The sequence below is a fragment of the Phacochoerus africanus genome, chromosome 11, assembly GCF_016906955.1.
Source record: "Phacochoerus africanus isolate WHEZ1 chromosome 11, ROS_Pafr_v1, whole genome shotgun sequence".
In the NCBI taxonomy this organism is placed as follows: domain Eukaryota; kingdom Metazoa; phylum Chordata; class Mammalia; order Artiodactyla; family Suidae; genus Phacochoerus; species Phacochoerus africanus.
Window position 1 is genome coordinate 105,009,175 of NC_062554.1, and position 22,641 is coordinate 105,031,815.

General features: G+C 47.0%; 1 protein-coding gene across 8 annotated transcripts in view; it reads right to left on the reverse strand.

Annotated features, from left to right (window-relative positions):
* The window catches only part of ATXN7L1 (ataxin 7 like 1), a 269,582-nt gene that overhangs the window by 215,571 nt on the left and 31,370 nt on the right, over nt 1-22,641 (reverse strand). Inside the window, exon 1 of one of the 8 annotated variants that reach the window (XM_047752411.1) lies at nt 4,440-4,755. The exons of the other annotated variants lie outside the window; for them this stretch is intronic. Within the exon in view, the coding sequence (XP_047608367.1) occupies nt 4,440-4,446 (7 nt within the window). The 5' untranslated portion in view covers nt 4,447-4,755. Of the gene's footprint in view, nt 1-4,439; nt 4,756-22,641 lie in introns of those variants that run through there. 8 annotated transcript variants of the gene reach the window in all.

Here is a 22,641-nt window from a genome sequence, read left to right on the forward strand (position 1 = left end):
CAAGCAGCTGATATAAAAGGCTAACACTTTGGCCACTGGGCTCCAGCTTTGGGTAAAAGAAGAGCATTGGCTCTTTTTTTTTTTTTTTTCCCCTGTCTTTTTAGGGCCACACCCACGGCATATGGAGGTTCCCAGGCTAGGGGTCCAATTGGAGCTGTAGCTGCCAGCCTACACCACAGCCACAGCAACGCGTGATCTGAGCCGCATCTGCAAACTACACCACAGCTCACGGCAATGCTGGATCCTTAACCCACTGAGCAAGGCCAGGGATCCAACCCGCAACCTCATGCATGGTTCCTAGTCGGATTCGCTAACCACTGAGCAACGACGAGAACTCCGAGTGTTGGCTTTTATTGCAAATTTCCCTCTGTGTCTTTGGAAGACGTGGCTGAATAAGCCAACACATCACGTGTTGCTGCTTTAAGATCCCATGCTGGGTGGTGGGGTTCTAGCCCAGCTTGGCCCAGGGAAGCAGCTGGGCTAGGAGATCTCTAGACTCCTTCCAATTTGGGCTCTCTTATAACTCCACAAAAGATGGGTTATATGGATATCTGAAAGGTGAAAGTACAGAATTCATCTTATAGGGGCAGAGTGGCTTGGTGAAGAGCACGGGCTCCAGAGACAGAGGAACCTCGGTTTGAATTGTGGCTCCACCCTGACTATGGCAAGTTATTTAACCTCTCTCATCTTTGGTTTCCTTATCTGCAAAATGGGAATGGCAACAGTGAGGAGGGAGTGAGACAAGCGTGAGCAGAATGTAGAGCGGAAGTCAGGGATCAGTGCAGTTCACGGAATCACTGCCTCAGCGCTGACGGCGCTTGTATTAACTGGGACTCAGAACGTTTCATTTTCCACTTGCGTCCTGAATCCTCTATGTTGCTTGATGACAGAGATGCAGTTTTGCAACATTATGACATTGCACATCCTCAAAATGCGTAAGCTCCAGACAGCTTCCTGTGGCTGGGAGAGTGGCCATCAGGCAAGCCCTTCTCTTCCACTTGAGCTGGACACACTGAAATTCGAGTTGCACGGACACTGCCGCTGTTCCTCAATGACAGATTCACTTTCCCACATCTATAATGTCTACAGTAAGCAGAGCACAACACCTTAGGAGCCGCTGGGGGAAATGTACTCGTTTCTGAGTAGAGAGGATGCTGTCGGCTCAGGAGTGCAGGATTTGGGCCTGAAGCTGCTTTTCGGTTTTGTTTGTCTCTTTAAGAAGAGTCACTGCCTCACTTGCCCCATGGCCGCTGGTGACCAGCATGAAGGATTCCTGGATGGATGGTGAAAAAGCATATTTGACAGGGGACATGAGGAGGCCACTGGTCACACAACTGGGCGTGCGTGTTGAGGGCTGTACAGTTTATAAAATACCCTCAGATATGTCAGCCCATCTCACTTGTCCGAGCACCCAACAAGGAAGGCTGGGAAATTGCAGTATTTTTATTACCACTTCACAGAGGAGGAAACCAAGGGCCAGAATCAAGTGGCTTGCCCAGTAGCCTATGGCCAAGTAATGGGTGGATGACCAAGACCTCAGGGCAAGTTGTGGTTTTTTCTATGTATTTTGTTTGTTTGTTTGTTTGTTTTTTGCTTTTTAGGGCTCCAGCCATGGCATATGGAGGTTCCCAGGCTAGGGGTCTAATCAGAGCTACAGCTGCCGGCCCATGCCACAGCCACAGCCACGCCAGATCCGAGCCGTGTCTTCGATCTATACTACAACTCATGGCAACGCTGGATCCTTAAACTACTGAACGAGGTCAGGGATTGAACCCACAACCTCATGGCTCCTAGTTAGATTTGTTTCCGCTGCGCCATGATGGGAACTCCAGGGCAAGTTGTTTTTAAGAGAGAGTCAGAGACCCAGTATGATCCACTGAGGAGGAGACACATACTTAAAATTGTAAGTCTAGTTCTTTCTTTCTTCTTCTTTTCAAAATTAATACTTGATTTTTTAAAGTGCAGTTTTAGGTTCATAGCAATTCTAGTTATTTTTAGCTTACCCTTTTAACGTTAAACATTTAAAAAATCTGTTTGTCTTGTAATACTCCCAATATATTATGAATTATAAGTATGGAATAGTATATGCCTACGATTTATAATTAAATACACATATGCTGGGGTGCCAGCTCCAAAAATGTTTAACTAGTAAGCTTACAGGCTTGAAACAGCTTGAAGAAGAGTCTCACTAATATTGGAAATTAACATGTCATTCTGCTCCTTTCTCTTCCGTTTCCTATTATTAATGACTTTGGGTCAGGAAATGTTAATGGTGTATATCCTTCAGATTCCACCACAGCCTGGCGAAGCCATAACTTTGATTTTATAAAGAGTCATAGAAAGTGCTTGCTCTCTCCGACAAAGTCTAAGGCTGACATGAATCATTTTTCTCTGTGAAAGGATTCCTGATACGCAGATGTGGCAGTTCCCAGCTCATCTAGCAGAGGCGCCCCAAGTCTCCAGCATCATCTGTGATACCTGCAAACAGTAAAGCTTCACGTGGGCATAGGGGTACCCAGGTGGTGGCACACTGGCTCTTGAATCATGATAAGCTCAAGCTTCTTCTTCAGTTTATGTCACTAAAATGACCACTTGGTGCTGTTTAAGAGCATGGCATTTCCCGTAAACACAATATTGGAAGTTTTAGAAAGAAGGACTTAACATGATTTGCTCACTGCTCCATCCTAGCAGTGCCCAGAGCCCAGGGAGCATGTGACTGCTGTTTGTTGAATGACTGAATGAATAGTGGAGAGACCACCTCTTGCTCTCTTTTCTCAACCAAGACACCTCTAACTGACAGTAAAGTAAAGAAAAAAAAGATGAATGCAAGACAGTGGCAATCAGAGATATCAACAAATCATGTTTTTGGAAGACAAAAGAGGAGTGATCACTGACTGGGCAGAGTGGAGGAAACAGTGCCCTATATGTCCACAGAAAGGGAGATGGATGCAAGGTGAGCATACCTATCTGGGCGGTGACCCTTGACAGGCTTGGGAGCTGCAGATTGTGCACCTTAGGTGGAGGGGTGATCCGATGGGGACTATTTGAGAGTCTGAGGGTGTGTCTTCTAGGGAAATGGATTGGGAGAGCCTCCAGGCTGGGGGACAGGAGGCTTAATGAAGGGACAGGGTGACAGAGAGCATGATAGAGAATGGCCACACTACAAGGTACGATGCTCTTGGTCCCTGTCCCCATCTGCTCTCAGAGCAGCTTCAAGGTAGGAAAGGGAAGCACTCATCTCTGAAGAAAACGGAATGGCCTTTAAGCAAAGGCCTCCACACTCTGAGAAATGAAAACCCTCCAAAGACAGGGTGACTCTGAAACACACTCCCCCTACACCGCAGGCCAGCAGTCAAAACCTCCACTGACACAGCCAGAACCAGAGCCACTGGGCCTCACACTTAAATACAAATGACTGAGGATCCACAGACTTTTGAAGAAAGCCACCAACAGGAAAGAGACTGCGACACTGGCAGCCACATAATGAGTAGAAGAAAACTTCAGAAGAGCTGTTATTAAATAACAACCTCAGAGATAAACCCAAACCAGGATACACCAGTGAGGACACAAGCAGAGAACAATCAAGAATTTTTGGAAATTGGAGTTTCTCTTGTGGCTCAGCAGTGACAAATCTGACTACTACCTGTGAGGACATGGGTTCGATCCCTGGCCTCGCCCAGTGGGTTAAGGATACGCCACTGCCGAGAGCTGTGGTGTCAACTGCAGAGGTGGCTCAGAACCTGAGTTGCTGTGGCTGTGGAATAGGCAGCTGTGGCTCCGATTTGACCCCTAGCCTGGGAACTTCCATATGCCACAGGTACGGCCCTAAAATAAAAAGGAGACAAAAAACAAACAAACAAAACACAACACAGAACTCTTGGAAATTAAAAATACAAGAGGTGAAATAAAAGACCTCTGTGGAAGGTTTTTAAGATAAAATATAGTAAGTCTTCCACAAGGAAAACAAAAGGCGGATAGAAAGGAGAAACTGATAGTCTCTGAATCCATAAGGTCCAATATCCGGCAAATCAGAATTCCAGAAAAAGAGAACCAACCAGACAGGGAGGAGGAAATGATCAAGAGACAGCACAAGAACATTTTCCAGAATTGAAGAACACGCATTTCCAAGTTTAAAGGGCCACCGGCGCAGCGCTCGCTCAAGTAATGAAATTTCAAAGACTTCCCCAGCTCATTCTCAAGAAATTTCACATCCAGGGACAAAGAGAAGCTCCTAAAAACTGTCATGGAGTAAAAGAGGCCACACATGAAGGACGGGTACCTAATATTAAGAATGACATGAGAGCTAGAAGACAGTACAAAAATGGTCATAAAATTTTGGGTGGAGACTGTTTCCAACTTCAGATGTTCCACAGCCACCAAATTTTTAATCAAGTGCGAGGGCAGACATTTCCATAATTCAAGGACTCAAAAAACTTAACCTTCCATGTAGAACGTGCCTGGGAAGGTGTTCTAGCAAACAGAGGGGTCAATCAAACAGGGGAACCAGGCCAGTAGCAACTGGACTTGCCGGGACGATGGGGAAGGGAGGTCCCAGGACGACAGGCTCATAGCAGGCTGGATGTCCACAGGGATCCAGAAAATACAGGGGAACTGATGGATTATCTGATGTCTGGCCCACTGGGGGAAACTACTGATGGGATATGTCCAATCTCGTGGGCAAAATCATGGAAACGTATATACAGAAAAGAGTGCAAGTAAAAACCATGAAGCAATTATTAGGACAAGCTAAAACTTATCTGTGAGAGGAAGGGGACACACCAATGTCTAAAATCTATACATGAAGATGTAGCCATTACACGTATTTTATTCCTTCTTTCTTTTTCATCTTTTTTTTTTTTCCATTTTAGGGCCACACCCATGGCATACGGAAGTTCCCAGGCTAGTGGCTGAAGCTGAGCTGCAGCTGACGGCCTACACCACAGCCACAGCAATGTGCCATCTGAGCTGCGTCTGTGACCTACACCACAACCCAAGGGAACGCCAGATCCTTAATCTGTTGAGCAAGGCAAGGATCCAACCTGCATCCTCATGGTTCCTTATCAGGTTCATTACCACTGAGCCACGACGGGAATTCCCAATACACATATTTTAAAGAACCAGGGAGGTAAATACTTCTGGGCTCTGCAGAGAATGACACGGGCAGATGACTCTCACTGTCCACACCCTCACTCTCTCTCCCCAGAAGTAAATACATTTGCACTTTTGGGGGGCTCTGTTTCTCACTCTCTGAGCACGCATGACTTAACTTACATCTGAAACACAGAAACCCGATAAATTGAGATCGTGTGGTACCCCTCACTTTCTGAACTTGGCATCTGACTTGGGAACTAAACAGATTTAGATACTGGATATTTACACAAGCTTATTGTCACCGCAGACCCTTAAGTGGGAGCAGGAACACGACCATCGGCAAAGGATGGGGGAGGGAAGGCGGGGTGGAGGGGCTTGGCCTTTTTCTGTAATGGAAAGTTCAGAGAGAATCTCTGAAGTACCTAAAACTGCTATGTGAAGAAGTACTCACATGAGCATGTTTCAGAGAGATATAAACTAGAAGAAAGAGCTACAAGAATGAAGAGTGGTTGCCTCCTGGGGGATGGGACTAGAAGTGGACAGAGACAGGGCGAGGGACTGCTCTTTGATTAAGCTGTTATGTAATATAATGTATTTTTTGGAAAAGAAAAAAGCACATTAAAAATGTAGTAAGGGAGTTCTCTTGTGGCTCAGTGGGTTAGGGATCTGGCATTGCCACTGCAGTGGCTTGGGTCGCTTGCTGTGGCCTGGGTTGATTCCTGGCCTGGGAACATGCTACAAGTGCAGCCAAAAAAAGAAAAAAAAAAAGTATTAAGAACACCAGTCTGGAGACCCGGGTTCTGACTCAAGGTCTGTCACCAGCCAAATGTATTCTTGGTAATGTCCTGGCCTCTGCTGTTTCCTATACAACAAGGAGAAGGCGTCTGTCCCAACTCTACAATCCATGACTTCATAGTGCAAATATGCAAATTTAGATTTTCTTCCAATGTTGATGCTGTCCTCCAAGCTTGAGTTTCTGGACTGCGACTAATACTATTTAGCATTGGTGTTAAGAAAATGGTGTTTTAGGAGTTCCTATTGTGGCTCAGTAGGTTAAGGACCTGACGTTGTCTCTGTGAGGATGTGGGACTGATCCCTGGCCTCACTTAGTGGGTAAAGGATCTTGCGTTGCCCCAAGCTGTGGTGTAGGTCACAGATGTGGCTCAGATCTAGCTGTGATGTGGCTGTGGTGTAGGCCAGAAGCTGCAGCTCCGATGTGACCTCTAACCCGAGAACTTCCATATGCTGCAGGTGCGGCCATAAAAAAGAAAAGCAAACAGGCAAAAAAAGAAAATAGCACTTTATTACATTAAGAATATATATATATACCCCCAAAGTCAAGGCATTTGGGAAGAACTTGCAATAAGAGGTTTGTAGCTTGCCAGAAAAACAGAGGAATGTAAACTGCTGCTATTCTGCAGAGAAGTACAACAGGGGAGAAAACCTGGGTTGGTCAAAGAAAAGAACACAACTTGACCACTAAGAAAAAAACAAAGCCACAATAATCAAACAGACAAAAAGGGTTAAACCAAGCAAGGTCTGAGATGTAGGGGAGTGAAGGAACAGGACCTGCCTCAGAACTTACATTAAGGCAGAAAAATCTTAGGGGTCAATGACTTTAGCAAACCGTGAGGTTGGAGATGAAAACAGATGAGAAAGACTGAAGCTGCAATTTTGTACCAAGAGATTTAAAAATCCTTTGCCTTTGGGTGCAGAGAAGTAGGAGAGTTCCCAAATTAAGAACTAACTGGGTTTGACACAGAGGACAGAGGTCTGAAAAAGGGACCACCTGAGCTACAGGTGTCCAAGAAACACAGCCTCTCAGAATGAGGCAGCCCTGGACTCCACTCTAACCTGTGTCAGATGCCCACAAAACAGAGGAGAGTTTGAAAAGGAGGGGCTGGAGTTCCCGTCGTGGCTCAGTGGTTAACGAATCCGACTAGGAACCATGAGGATGCGGTTTGATCCCTGGCCTCGCTCAGTGGGTTAAGGATCCAGCGTTGTTGTGGCTGTGCTGTAGGCTGGTGGCTACAGCTCCAATTGGACCCCTAGCCTGGGAACCTCCATATGCCGCAGGTGTGGCTCTAGAAAAAGCCAAAAAAAAAAAAAAAAGATGAAAAGGAGAGAGGCTGAGGACTCTGTCTGCTAGCATAAGTGACCCCTGGTGATCAAGAGTGCAGAGAAAAATCCCATAGGCATAGTGGCCCCCATATTTGTTTAAACCTACTTCTCTGGTTGGATTCTGAATCGCTTTCCAAAAGAAACAGTGTATTTTCTTCATGTCCAAGGGGTAAAATTCATTTTTATATCATTCATTAAACACTAAATCAGTCATTAAAAAAATAAACATTTTTATTGAGGTAAAATAAACCATTCATACTTAAGGACATAGTGCTTTTTCATGTCTTTGATAGCAGCTAATGTTTGAGGCCTTCCAGTTCAGTGACCATTCAAAGAACACCATGCAAAATCTCCTGGGTGATTTTTCCAACAACCTTACAAAGTAGCTACTATAGATCCACAACACCTTATCCCAAACTCTTGGCTCATGGGGCTTCCCAAATCCGAATTTATCAGATTTTAGTAACGTGATGGGTACACATGACTTAACACCCCAGCAGGGGTTGCGTTCTAGAATCAAAACCAGCAATATTTCTGTGGTGAACCATAGGAATAATCATACTAATTTAGACAAATAAAGAGTATAATAAATAGCCACATGCCAGTTCTGGTCAGATTCTGAAGCTACCACAAAAAAAAAGTTTGAGTGTACCTTAAACTTGGGAAAAGGAGTTCCCATCCTGGTTCAGCAGAAACGAATCTGAGGAGGATCCATGAGGAGCTCAGTGGGTTAAGGATACAGTGTTGCCCTGAGCTGTGGTGTCCTTTGCAGACATGGCTCAGATCTGACTTTGCTCTGGCTATAGCATTAGCTGGCAGCTGTAGCTCCAATTAGACCCCTAGCCTGGGAACCTCCATATGCCATGGGTGTGGCCCTAAAAAGACAAAAACAAACAAACAAAACAAAACAAAACCTTTGGGAAAAGACTTTCGGTTTTCAGAGTACTGGGGTTTCAAAAATGCAAACCCCCTAATATTAAAAGCAGAGTTGTTATCATTATTTGATAGATGAGGAAACTGAGACACGCACAAATTATGTCACTTGTCCAAGATCAGCTAGTAGGGAGTAGGGTCGGGCATTGACCCCAGGCAGACTGGCTTTAAACCCAGGTTCTGAAGTACACTGCCATACTGCTTCTCTGTGTGTGGCTTACAGTTTAGGCCTGGGGTTGGCGGAGGGCATAAATTACGCTTTTAGCACACAAGCAGTCAAGGAACCTGGTATCCAGATGCCAGCAGAGCCCTGCTCCTGTGCAAGAGAGCCAGGTGATATCGAGGCTTCCCATCCCTGGAGAACAGGGAGGCTGACTTGCAGAAGACCCAGGCTTGGAGTTATATAAGCTGACCATGAACTAGAAATACTCAGCACACAGAGCACCCTGGAGACGGCTGTGCTTGCTCTGAATTCCACGCAAAGCCTCAGATGAGGAGAATACAGATCAGTGCCAGGTGTAATCATGGAAATGTGGCCAGTGAGACAGACGCATCTGAACGTGAGCTGCGAGAAGATAACCAAGAGAAAAAAAACCAGAAGGGCTGTGTGTTCAGCACATACTCTATGCCAACTACTGTGCTAAGCTCTCTCTACTTGAAATGATGCTTCATCCATTCAACAACCTTTTGAGGCTGGAACCTTATTATTCCCCTTTTATAGGGGAGGAGGCTGAGGCCAACCTCACACACTTCACAGTTTATCAGAGGCAGAGCCCAAGGGGAAGAAGGAGCTGGTGGGAGGAAAAGCACAAGATTTAGAAGCTTGAACACGCTCGGAGGGAGACAAGAGGTTGTGAGCATCGCGGATTTCTACAGGAGAAACACATGGGCTCTGCTGGCAAGGGTGCGCGCGGCTTACGCAATGAGAGCTATTTTCTGTGAAGATACTTTTCCAATTATGTCTTCATGGGATAATGCCTTTGACAGAGTAAATGAAAAGAGAATTTAACTACTAGATAAGCAGTCTTATTTGCTTTTTCACAAGGCAAGATGAGCAAATATATAGCTTCTGATCTCCAACTTGGAGAAGGCAAGCAATACCTTTGACAGGCTCAGTCCTCAACCAGCAAAGTGAAAACACAGCCATTTCCCACACAGCGCTCCTGCGGGCCCAGGTGGAGGAAGGAAGGGAAACAACTGCAGAATTTGGGGATAATGTCATTATTTTAACGAACAGACAAAACACCCACAAATCCACACTCAACTGAGAAATCCCCGCCGCTACCAGCTTCCCCCTTTTCAATGCTGACCCAAAGTGGAGACCTCAGTGCAAATGATCAAAATGCATTTACCAAAGTAAGGCTATTTCCGCCAGAGGGGAAAACATTAAAACTTCCTTTCGGAATGGGCCAAAGACAGAATGTTGTTTACATTCCAAGCAAAATCACAGGCACTTAACAACTGATGTTACAATGACCTTACAAGGACCTTTTCTGGAAAGAAGGGATTAAAAAAGAAAATACCCAGTTATTACAACCTGCTGCCTAAGGCTGGGGGAGAGGCAGCTTTTCTAAAACCTTCCCCACGGGAAGGAGGTGGAGAAGCTGAGGTTCTAGGGAGGAGGTCATCAGAAGAGCAACTGGCACTGAGGCCCCGGACAGCGTCACTCAAAGCCGGTGGCTACAGCCCCACTTTACAGATGAGCAAGAGGAGGAGGCCCTGGGAGGTGAAGCCACTCTTTCCAAGTCATGCAAGTATTGGAGGTGGAACCAGAAAGGACCCCGGGGTCTGTCCCCAGAGCTGGGAGCTCTCTGGCAGAGCTGGAGAAGGGGGTGGAGAGGTTGCCAGGGGCTCTTTAGCCCTCTTCATCCCACCCCTCAACAGAAGCTGGGGTTCCATTTTACTTGTTTTATTGATCAGGCTTTTGCTTAAGACTGGTTTTGGAGCGTTCCTGTCGTGGCGCAGTGGTTAACGAATCCGACTAGGAACCATGAGGTTGCAGGTTCAATCCCTGGCCTTGCTCAGTGGGTTAAGGATCCAGCGTTGCCATGAGCTGTGGTGTAGGTCACAGATGCGGCTCGGATCCCGAGTTGCTGTGGCTGTGGTGTAGGCCGGCAGCAACAGCTCCAATTGAACCACTAGCCTGGGAACCTCCAAATGCTGTAGGAGCAGCCCTAGAAAAGGCAAAAAGTCAAAAAGTCAAAAAGTCAAAAAAAAAAAAAAGACTGGTTTTAAGGGAAATAGTCCTATTTCTGCAAACAACACCATCAACAACAAAGATGACGACTTCGAAAACCACAGCCCACGCCTGAGGCATGCCTTCATTTGCGACTTACCTTCTTCTCCCCCATCTCCCCTGTGGGGTGTGGGGTGCAGCCAGTGGCAGCTGTGGAAGAGGATGAGATGTCACTGCGTGGGAAATATTATACATACCTAATGCATGATTTGGCAACAGAAGATAACGTCTGAGTCATAAAGCAGTCCTATATCAAAACAGTAAATCAAAAGCAAACAATGTGGGAAAACAAATTCCTGTCCTTACAGAGTCCGCGTTGGGAGGATTCCCATCCCAGGGCTTCTAACCTATAAATCAACCAATCCACTCCTCTAAGAGGCAGTGAGAACCAACATTCCCGCCTCTGCACCAGGAAAGGGAGATTAGGACAGTGCATGCCATGCCGACACATCCCCTGGCCCTAGAGACCAGGGGGAGCTGCATGTCCTGTGACCCACTTGCAAAGAGTGTTTTGTGGAAGATGACTGCAGGGTGAACGTTTTAAAGAGCAAAGTTCAAGAGCGGGGTTCACAGAGGTTGTCCTATTGAGACTGTAGAAATATCTTAAGTCCAGGTTCCCATGGAGCCCTGGGGTGCCTCAAAAGAATCTTTTTTTTTTTAAAATAATGATTTTTATTTTTTTCCCATTATAGCTGGTTACAGTGTTCTGTCAATTTTTACTGTACAGCAAGGTGACCCAGTCAGACATACATGTATACATTCTTTTTCCTCATATTAGCATGGCTCCCTCATAAGTGACAAGTTATAGTTCCCAGTGCTATACAGCAGGATCTCATGGCTTACTCATTCCAAAGGCAACAGTTTACATCTATTAACCCCCAATCCCCAGTCCATCTCACTCCCTCGCCCTCCCCCTCAGCAACCACAAGTCTCTTTTCCATGTCCATGATTTTCTTTTCTGTGGAAAGGTTCATTTCTACTGTATATTAGAATCCAGATATTAGTGATATCATATGGTATTTGTCTTTCTCTTTCTGACTTACTTCACTTACTATGAGAGTCTCTAATTCCATCCATGTTGCTGCAAATGGCATTAATTTTTTTCTTTTTATGGCTGAGTAGTATTCCATTGTGTATATTGCCTCAGAAGAATCTCAGGGCTCATCCCAGGGCCATCTGCCCGTCCTTCTTCAACCAGAAAAGTTCCTCTTTCTGTGTTTTCTACAGAGGGATCTAAGTAAGGTTAGGATGAGAAATGAGGTGCTCCAGTCCACCTTTATCATATCACAGAAGAGGTGACAGAGCTGAGGCCCAGAGAGGCAGAGTTAGTTGTGCACTGTCACACAGCTGGTTGCTTGCTCAACACCCTGCCCCTTTCACCATCTTGGTGGCAGGAAGGATTCTGCTTCAGAGTAACTGAATACATGAGAATACCATGTAGTCTCATCACTGGAGCAAAGAAGGCTGAAGGCACCTCAGGCCCATTTAGAAGGTCTCCTAAACTGCTCGGGAAAATCACGAGATTTAGCATACCTCCTAGAAAGCAACTGCTTGTGGTAATGGTGTCTCCAACTCCCCAATTTCCAACTCTTGGGCTGGGCTGAACAACAGGTGGACAAAATCACTGGGTAAGGAACCACCACCAGCATCTAGTATGAGAAGGTTGTGGTCCAGGAAATATGAAAAATGCTCTGGAGGAGTTGCTGTCATGGTGCAACAGAGTCAAATCCAACTAGGAACCATGAGGTTGTGGGTTCGTTCCCTGGCCTTGCTCAGTGGGTTAAAGATCCGGCATTGCCGTGAGCTGTGGTATAGGTCACAGACGCAGCTGGGATCTGGTACTGCTGTGGCTCTGGCGTAGGCCGGCGGCTACAGCTCCGATTAGACCCTAGCCTAGGAACTTCCATATGCTGCGGGTGCGGGCCTAAAAAAAAAAGGACAAAACACACACACCAAAAAAGAAAAATGCTCTGGGAGGCATTTGGTTAAATGTGGTTGATTGATCACCACACTCAATTCTACTCTCTCCTGAAGCCTGACTAAAATCACAGTGAATTTAATTTTAAAAAGGCATAAACTGGGAGTTCCCTCTGTGGCACAAGGGGATTGGTGATGTCTCTGCAGGGCCAGGACCCAGGTTTGATTCCCCAGCCCGGCGCACTGGGTTAAAGGATGAGGGGTTGCTGCAGCTGTGGCGTAGGTTGTAATTGTGGCTTGGAGCTGATCTCCGGCCTGGGAACTCCATAGGCCACAGGGTAGCCAAAAAAGGAAAAAAAAAAAAAAGCATAAACTATAAGAACAATGTGAATAAGACAGGAAATAAGAGTAGACCCGAGATGTCAACAAAATTTTGGATGCTGCTGGAGAGCACTTGGACAAATGGCCAAGGACTTAGGGAGCCTCAGCTAGTGGGTGCAGTGGGGCAGGAGGTAGACTCAGGCTGATCTGAGCCCCAAGGGCCCTGGAAGGCCCAGGCTACCCTTGAAAACAGGAGTGAGGGGGTAAGCTAAATATAGGAAGTTTGCTGGAAAGTCTATGTCATAACCTGATACTCTTTGCTTCACTCTGGCTAAAGAAAACCAAAAAGCTGTTTCGGAAAGAACATGAAATAATAGTACACTAGGCGACTCAGCTGTGAGTAACAGTTACATGGTCATAAATGATATAAGCCTCCATAGAGATTTAGTGAAAAGTTGCCATATAACTATCCTGGAAAGATGGATGGAGAAGTGTTTTGTGGAGGACTTGTCAAAGAAATAAACCTTCATCTTCCATGGCTGGAAGTTACTAGATAATATTTAAAATACCTAGAAATGGCAGAAAAAGTCAGTTATAGGTTTTACATTATAGAAGAAAATGTCACAACGAATAGGGACAAGTATTCTGGAAGTATTTGCATCTGGACAGAAGAAACCAAGGAAAGCGAGAGGATTACTGCCTTTTCTTGCAAAACTTATAGCATAGTTTGGTTTTGCTAAGAGGAAAAATGTATAATGCCAGGGCAAAGACTTGTCAAACTCCGGGGCCAACTTCCTCCCCCACGCTCATCCAGCCCCTGCCCGCTTGACCCTCAAGGTCTGAAAGGTGATACTTGCAATCTGCACTCAGTTGTGTCCGAAACAGAACTCCTGACTGCTCTCCTTCCCAAAGGTTCATCCATCTCAGTCACACGCCATCATTCACCCCAGCTGCTTGGACCATAAAACTAAGAATTGTCTTCCGCACTTTTCCCCCCACCCGCAATCCCACCTTTAAATCCCTCAGGAGTTAGGGTCAGTTCCACTTCTCTTGGTGACCTGCAGTGTGCTCACTGCTGACCACCTGAATTCTTTCACCCCCAGAGCAAGCCTCCCTGCTGGCTTTCCTTCCACCTTCACGTGCCACGAGAACCGATTTTCCACAGAGCAGACGAGCTTTTCTAAACTGAAGTCGGATCAAGTCACTTCCCTGATCACAAACCTCGGACAGCTTCTCTCACACTAGAATAAAACCCTAACTCCCTGTATAACCCACAAGGCCCCACACAGCTGGGCTCCTGCCTCCTGCTCTGACTCATCTCCTATCACACTCCGTCTTACTCAGTTTCCTCCAGCCATGGCAGCTGTTCTTTCCGGCCTCAGGACCTTTGCACCTGCTAATCCTTCTCCCCTAGACTCTTACTTGGTTCTCTCCTCACATTATTGTGATGAAATATCATCTCTTTAGAGAGGCCCCTGCCATTCACAGCCCATTGCTCACTCTTCATCTCCTAGCTGCATCATCTTTGGTTTACTGGCTTTTTCCCCTAGTAGACTGTAAGTTCCATAATGCAGGAAGTTCTGCAGATTTGTTGACCAACAGATCCCCTATATTTGGGGGTACAGCCTGGTACATACTACATGAGCAATAAACACCTCTTACATAGAAAAAAAGAATAGATGCACTCATTGTATACCATTTGGAAAATAAAGAACATAGGGAAGAAAATAAAATCACCCCCCAAATCCCACTGCATAGATATAAACATATATGCAAATAAATATGTGTGCTTAATAAGAATAATAATCAACATAATTGATGATGTCCTAGATCTTGATAGGACTGGAGAAGGCATTTGTCAAACTCAGTAATTGTACACTTAAGGTTTGTATATTTCATTGTATGTAAATTTTCGCTTCAGTGAAAGAAATTATAAACAAATATTGAGCACTAGTTAATAATATGCACACTCAAGTACTGACAGGAAAGTGTACTGATGTCTGCAATTTACTTTGAAATGCATAAAAAAATAAGATGGCTTATTGGATGGATAGAAGGAAGACAGATGGATATACATATCTATACCGAACACATATTCATCGTACACATGATAAAGCAAATGTAATAAAATGTTACCGGGAGAACTATAAGGGAGAGTTCACTGCAAAATTCATTTATGCTGCATGTTGGAGATTTACAAAAGAAAATACTGGAAAAAAAGTAATTTGGGGACATACTGATTATACTTTTGTATCCTCCGTGGCTCGATGAATATTTTATTGCATTTTCCCATATCGTTACTGACTTTGGAAGCATGATTTCGAGTGGCTGTAACAGGAGGCCACGGATGGAGGTACCACGGTGTACGGAACCGGTCTCCTGTCTTTGGACATGCAGACCGTCTTCAATTTTTAACTCTACCAACACCAGTGAAAATCCTCGACTATACATCTGTGTGGATAAGCACAGTGTACACGACCAGAAATGCAATCACTAGGGTCAGATGGCATAACATTTCAAAATCCTGATATATACATACTGCCAACTGCCTTTCTCAAAGGTAGCCACTGAATAGGGATATCCTTCTTCTCTGGAGAGTGTACATTTCTCAAAGGAGAGGCAGGGTGTTGCTCTGTTTCGACCACTAGGCCTAGCACACGGTAGGCACGGGGCAAAATCCCTTGAATTACATTAACAGAACATACGACCAGAGCGTCTCTTGCATGGAGAAAAAGCGTGAGAAGAGATGCTTTTCTTTATGGGAATTGTGAAGCTGCCTCTTCGTGACCCATGGCTAGGAGAGGGCTCCAAAGAGAATACAGGGACCAAGGTCTCCTGGAGACCTGCTCTGTCATCAGAAACCGAGGACCAGTTTCCCCAGGGTGAAAGGAAATTTCTGGGACTCACTGAAGAAATCATGGTTCAATCAAATGATCGAACATTCTGTGGCCTTTAAACAGAATGAGGCCAAGCCATATGAACGCTGGTGGGAGAATGATCAGGTTAGCTGCTAAGGGAAGCAGTGAGCAGATGCAGACGAGAGGCTGGGCAGCATTCTTAAGCCTGTGCAGGGGGAGGGGAGGTTGCCTTCTTTATGCCCCCTTGGGCCATGGGTTGTTGTGGGTTTTTTAAAACAATTATAACTTGCCAAAAAAGGTAGTTCTCAGAGGTAAGGGGGCAGAGTTGGTGGGGGCCTCTCTTGGAGGCCACTGCCCAGATTTAGTATGTCAGCATCCTGGCCGAGACTTCGGTATGCTAGCATTTCAGTCTTAAATTTTTTTTTTTTTTGTCTTTCTGCCTTTTCTTGTGCCGCTCCTACGGCACATGGAAGTTCCCAGGCTAGGGGTTGAACTGGAGCCATAGCCGCCGGCCTACGCCAGAGCCACAGCAATACCAGATCCCAGCCACGTCTGCGACCCACACCACAGCTCACGGCAACGCCGGATCTTCAACCCACTGAGCAAGGCCAGGGATCGAACCCACAACCTCATGGTTCCTAGTTGGATTCGTTAACCACTGCGCCATGACGGGAACTCCTAGCATTTCAGTCTTAAAATTCACTGGAACCCAGTGCTCACCTTATAAATTGCTTCTGTTCCACAAGTGCATGTGTAAGTTCTTGTGTGGAACTTGGAACATATTTATTTTCCTCTAAGATGGAGGCAGTTTTTATTCTGGGGGCAAGGTCTTTTCTGACCCTGCTTGAAACCACAATAGATCTGATTTTCATAAAGGGCAGTAAAACCCTACTGACAGTGATCAGGAAGGAGGCTTTCACAGGACTGTGACAGAGGCTGTTTTTCTTTTCTTTCTCTTTTTCAATCTTTTTAGGGTCGCACCTGCGGCATATGGAGGTTCCCAGGCTAAGGGTCGAATCAGAGCTGTAGCCGCCGGCCTACACCACAGCCACCGCAACATGGGATCTGAGCCTCATCGGAGACCTATACCACAGCTCACTTGCGCTTCCAAGGGTTTGGAACTGCGGTCAGTCCCCATGCCCCAAGCTCTGCCCTCAGATCACTAAACAGTCTGCAGATGACAGTGACAACAGGGCAAATGAGTGCCAGTAAATCATTAAGTTTCTATCACGCGGAGGAGCGATTATATTCCATTGAAAGTCCTATTCTACCAGGAAAACCTAAGTCCCCAAGTCACAGAGCTGCAGGGTCACTCAAACGACCAAAAATGATCCGAGGGTCAGGAAACCAACCAAAGAAACAAGAGGAATGCATTAAACGCCCAGGAGAAAGCAATTAAGAAGAAAAATGGGCCGCCAGCATTTAAATGGTAGGGCAACAAGGTCCCCTAGGCAAGGTGGAGGGTGATGGTTTCAGAGATGAGGTGAAGGAAAAGTGACAGCTGGCAAGACAGTCAGGTGGCAGAAGGACCTCCAAAGAAAGTGCTCACGAAGCAGGGGGTACCTTCCACGCCTCTGCTGCCACCACAACACCAAGCCCTGACAACACTCGAAGAATATCTGTGGATTTGAGGTTATCTTGAAGGCATTCTTCTGATTACTCCCTATTTCTTCGAACCTGCAATGCCATAAGACGTGCCATTACTTTATGTACTGGGAAGAAAAAAAACGACTGGTTAAACTATGACACGGTATCAATTTGAAGACAGGTCTCAGCTCTAAAGAGGTTAGAGTCATGAAAATAGTGGGCATCTTAGAAGCATGAGAGACTGTTTGGGGAAGGGTGCATGGAACCACGAGACTACCCCTCCCTGCCTGCCCCAGACCCCTCTCACCAGCACAAACGAAAGGGGGGCCCAAGAGAGTAGCTCTGTAAGATAGGGAGGAAGCTGAGAAGCAGGTGAAGGCATGAAAGAGGGACCCACAGGAGAAAGCAGGCCCAGGAACGCAATGACTCCTCGTGGATCTGATGTACAGTGTCCGTGGAAGGTGGACGCGGTCATAGGGCATGTGTCTCCGGCCACTTCTCTGCTGGCACGGCAAGCCCCATGCAGCGTGCAGCTTCCGTGGGACCAGCGGCAGGTGCCAGGCCCATGGGACACGTGCCAAGCGCTTGCCATCCTGGTGAATGCACACGCACCCCAGCATCCCCCCACTCTCTCGCCATGGCGTGGGTCCTCAAAGCAGGAATTGGGCCACACAGGAAATGTGTTTGCAAAGAATGAACCAACTCTTCTCCCGCAGAAAATAGCTTCCCTCCAGCCTCCTTCAAGGGAGTTGGAAAGGAATGCTGCCCATTTGCAAATCAATAACTTACAGTGGCTGCGTCGACAATAAAGCACAAGATGTGATCAAGAGACCCATAAAGGCTCAGTGTTCGAACATAATCCTGCCCTCCGAGGAGCAGCCCAGGATCCACACGGGCCGCCTGGCTGCATCTGCCCACTGCCGCACCGAGGGCTGGTGGTCTGTCTGCCTTGCTTTCTTCTTCTTCTTCTTTTTTTTGGTGGAAAATCAGAAGGCTTCAGCTGAGACTGCAACCAGGAGCCAAGGACACTCGACATTTTACCGCATCCTTTTCACAGCTATTTGCATAAGGGTTGTTAGGAAAACACCTATTCCAGAAGGGAGCCGATTTAATGGAAAAAGCATTTCAATCATTCACTTTCAACCAGAATCTCATACACTCGAGGCACTTGACAGGATCCTTGGAAATCAGGAGAAACAGCTGCTGCCCAGGCCACGCCCCTGGGGATTTCAGCTTTTTGGTGCCAGGAGACTCACTGTGCAGAGATCCCAGAAAGGAGCAGGGGCTGGGAGACCAGCTAAGAAAACTGATCTCCATCCCACCTGGATTAACCCTTGTTCAACTTGCAGACAATAAAAAGGGCCTGGGGCTGGCAACAATTTTCCCTTTAAAATTCCACTCCCTTCTAATTACTCTCTGAGTCTGTCCCCAGAGCAAGAGCCCTGGGCCATGTAGAGAGGTCCTGGATCCCTGGATCCCTGAGAGCCAAGCCAGCCAGGTCTCTGGGAAGCTAAGGACAAGCCATCATCAATCCATTTGCCCCATCTGAAGGGTTGGCAGGGGACTCGGCTTTGCTTCCTATTCACTCACAAGAAAGAAGCTCACTCCCAGCAGAAAAGGAAAGGAATCCATTCCTTCAAAAAGGGTGGTCCCTGCTCAAACTTGCGTTCCTTGGTTCAGATAAAAATGCTGAGGAATGCTTCAAAATGCCCAGCTTTAGGGAAGCCAGTGGGAGGCACCTTTGCAACGAACCAACCAGACCAGCCAACACATTTGGCTGTGGGTGTTCTAGATACAGATGCAAAGATTTTTTCCTTTTGCAAAGGGCAAATGGCATGCTGTTATGGGCAGCAGCTCAGCTGAGAGAGGTTTTTGGGAAGCTGTTGCTGCTACAAGCAAAAAAAAAAAAAAAAGGACAAAAGGAAAAAAGAAAAAAAGAAAAAATGAAGTGTCTGGATTTGTGCACTTAAATGAAAAGCAAAAGTTGAATCTGACAGCTTGGCGTCTCCTTGGCCTAAGCACTCAAATCCGACATGGGGATTTGTGAGCCTCAGGCCCACACACTCTCCACTGGACCTCACTTCCAACTTGTTGGGCACATGAGTATAAAGACTGACAGCTTCCGCACTTGGACTGGGTTCCAGACGGTACCTGACTGGCACCTATGGGTTTGTTTTGGCCAATTGGCCTATATGGGGCGGTCCATCTGGGACCTCTGAATGGCAACTGTTAGTTGGAGCACAGGGCAGAAGGAGATGAGTTTTTCCCTCTACCCGCTCCCCACCCCCATCCCCAGGCCTCATCGCCCCCAGAAGGCAGGGAAGAACTTCAACGGTCCACGAGGGCTGGCAGCCTTAAGTCCAGTCCTGCATGCAGCACAGAGAACACGGAGGAACAGACATGTCCTCCTCGCACTCCGACAGCCCATGAACACTTATGGGAAAATATAGCTATTAAGCACCAACTACATGCCAGATGCGGGAACAAAGACTATGAAACACACGCCCTGTCTTAAATGGGAGCCCAGAGCCCAGACCCCAATGGGAAGAAAGAAGTGGATAAGAAACAATGACAAGACATGAGAGATGCCATAATAGAGCCACTTGAAATGTGCTGGAAACAGACAAGGACTTGGTTGACTGTGCTTGGGGTGGGGGTGGGGGGGCGGTCAGGGAAACCTCATTTGAGCTGGGTCTTCAGAGATGCACAGCAAGTTGCCCAATGGGCCAAGGCAGAGGTGAGAAACAGAGGCACCAAGGGGAAGGTGAGTGGGGCGGGGGATGTGTGAGGGGCCACCAGCCTGCCTCACTCAGTAGGCCCTGGTTGGCTGGGGTGAGGGGAGGCGGGGGCTCTCAACAGAGTGCTACCAGCTCTGAGTTTTGGAAAAAATTATTCTGGAAATGGTAAGACTGGTCTGGGGAGTAGCAGTAACTTGGAGGGACACTGCTGTGAATGGTCTAGAGAGTGAAAGTATGGACCTGCCACTATGGGGAAGCAGAGGAGAAACCAGAAGAGCAGAAACATAAGGCTGCCTGGGGCCTGTGTGCGCACTGCCACGTTCAAGCTGGTGCAGGAATATCTCTGTCCAGCTGCCCAACACCCCAGCTTTCTGCCACGCTTTCTGAACTTGCCTGGTTCTCAGATTCACCCCTGCCAGAATCTGAACAACATTCTGGCTTCTGGCTCCACTTTTTTTTTTTTTTTTTTTGCTTTTGCTTTTTATGGCCTCAGCCACAAAAATTGGGATCTGAGCCACATCTGCAACCCACACCTCAGCTCAGGGCAACGCCAGTTTCCCAACCCACCGAACGAGGGCGGGATTGAACCCGCATCCTCATGGATGCTAGTCGGATTTGTTTCCACTGTGCCACAATGGGAACTCCCCAGCTCCACCTTTTATATCTTCTCTGGACCATGCTTCCTGCTCCCCAAAGCTTCCAGACCTCTCACCCACCCACGTGTCAAATGCGGGGTCACAGACATGGCATCTCCATGGGTTCCAAGACCAGAAGCCCCAGGAAGGAAACGGGATGGACTCCCGACCTGATCCTATGCATGGGGCCCCTTTCTAAATACAAACCACAGATAACTGACTGGAGGTGACATCACCTGTCAGGTCGACATGTCCCAGCTGGTGGCAGGGATTTCGGGATCCACCTGGTCTCCCTCTGCTCCCCGAGTCTAAGCCCTGTGGAGTGGGACAACCTTAGGGTCTTCTCAGAAATGCTTCTGGGATATTTTTCTGGGACCAGAGACATGTGGACATGAGATGACAATCCTAACTTCTCTGGTGAAGGCCAGAAGAAATGCTGGGGCAGAGGAACCCCGGGTGTTTTTCTTGTAACTGATTGCTCATATTTAAGGCAGGGGTAGTAGCTCTGGAGCTGTATGTGGGTTACACACTCCTAGGCGCAGGGCATGAGGGCACGGGATCCGAGGCAAAACACCTGGGTGGGAACCCTGCTCTGCCACTCACTTGCTCTCCGACTTTGGACAAGTATTCTACATCCTTGTGCCTCAGTTTCTCCAAATGGGAAATGGGACCAATACTAATGCCTAGCACAGAGTAAGCACTTTACAAGCATCTGTTAAAGAAAGCTCCACTTCAGAGATGACTTCAACACAGGGCTGACAGGCTGAGGAACTTGTCTGGCCAGGATGCGAGGCGGAGAATTAGAATTCCTCGGCTCCTGGGCCATGCTCTGCATGCCAACCATCAAGCTACTGTGGGAGGCACCAACTCTCTGGCAAACTCCTCACCCTTCCTGTAAATCACCGCCCTACAGCAACGACCATTAAAGAGTGTATTTTTGAAGTATGTTATTGAGATAGAATTCATATAACATAAAATATATCATCTTAACTATTTTAAGTATACAATTCAGTGGTTTTTAAAACACATACTGCTGTTTTGATTGGTTTTTCCCTAAGGACTAATGATGCTGACCATTTTTTCATTTGCAGTACAATTTTATGTTTTTGATATTGTGGTCAGTGAGATAAAAGACAGGAAATCTTGGGCCCCTTTTCTGAGATGAAGAAGTGGGCTTAGTGGATGTACACAAGGTGACCCACATGCAGATGACAGCAGGAAACCCAATACCCAACCTGTGTGCAGCAAGCAACTGGTGGCCCCTGGGGGAAGGAAGGGATCTGGGAATTTGCACGGGCCGCTCCTGCTCTATTCCTCTTGTTGATTACTGGGGCACACCTGTTTGTTTTCTGTTTTTTGTTTTGTTTTGTTTTGTTTTTCTTTTTAGGGTCGCACTCACAGCACATGGAAGTTCCTAGGCTAGGGGTCAAAACTGGAGCTGCAGCTACCAGCCTACACCACGGGCACAGCAATGGAGGATCCAAGCCACGTCTGCGACCTACACCACAGCTCACGGCAATGCCGGATCCTTAATCCGAGCGAGCCCAGGGATGGAACCTGCATCCCCATGGATACTAGTTGGGCTCGTTACAGCTGAGCCACCATGGGAACTCCAGGGCACACCTGTTTTTGCAGGCCTTCTTGGCTGCTTCCACCCTTAGAATGGCGGCCCAAATTTGCCAACGGCCTGAAGGCAGGACTAGCAAGAAGCTCCGAGGCACCAATTGCAGGGCTGAGAAAAGCTGGGAGCTAAGGATAAACGCCACATGACAGATCCAACTCAGAAGCTAAGGGAGCAGATGGCCTGAAATGCCAGCCAAAGTCAGGGCTGGGCACTCACTGAAGCAAAACCCTCCTGTGACACAAGGGCAGCAAAGTGGCCCTGTGTTGACTGATCCATGAGCGCTGAGTTTTGAGCCACTCTGCCAAAAGCAAAGGCAGAGTGCAGCTGGGCAAAGACCTCTCTGAAAAGGGCCACTGGCTACCATGATGAAGGACGGTTACCCTACACACGGGTTTCCCAGCCCCATGCTGCCTCTTTTTTTTTCAATGCTGCCTTCTGACCATTTCATAATTTTCAGGGCCTTCTTCAGAAATGGGAGAGAAAAAGAACACCACTGCACGCTCCCACGACTCTTACAGAAAGATATGGCTGAGAGAGTCAGGCTGGAGTCAATGGATGCCTGCTCTATTACTGCACGATA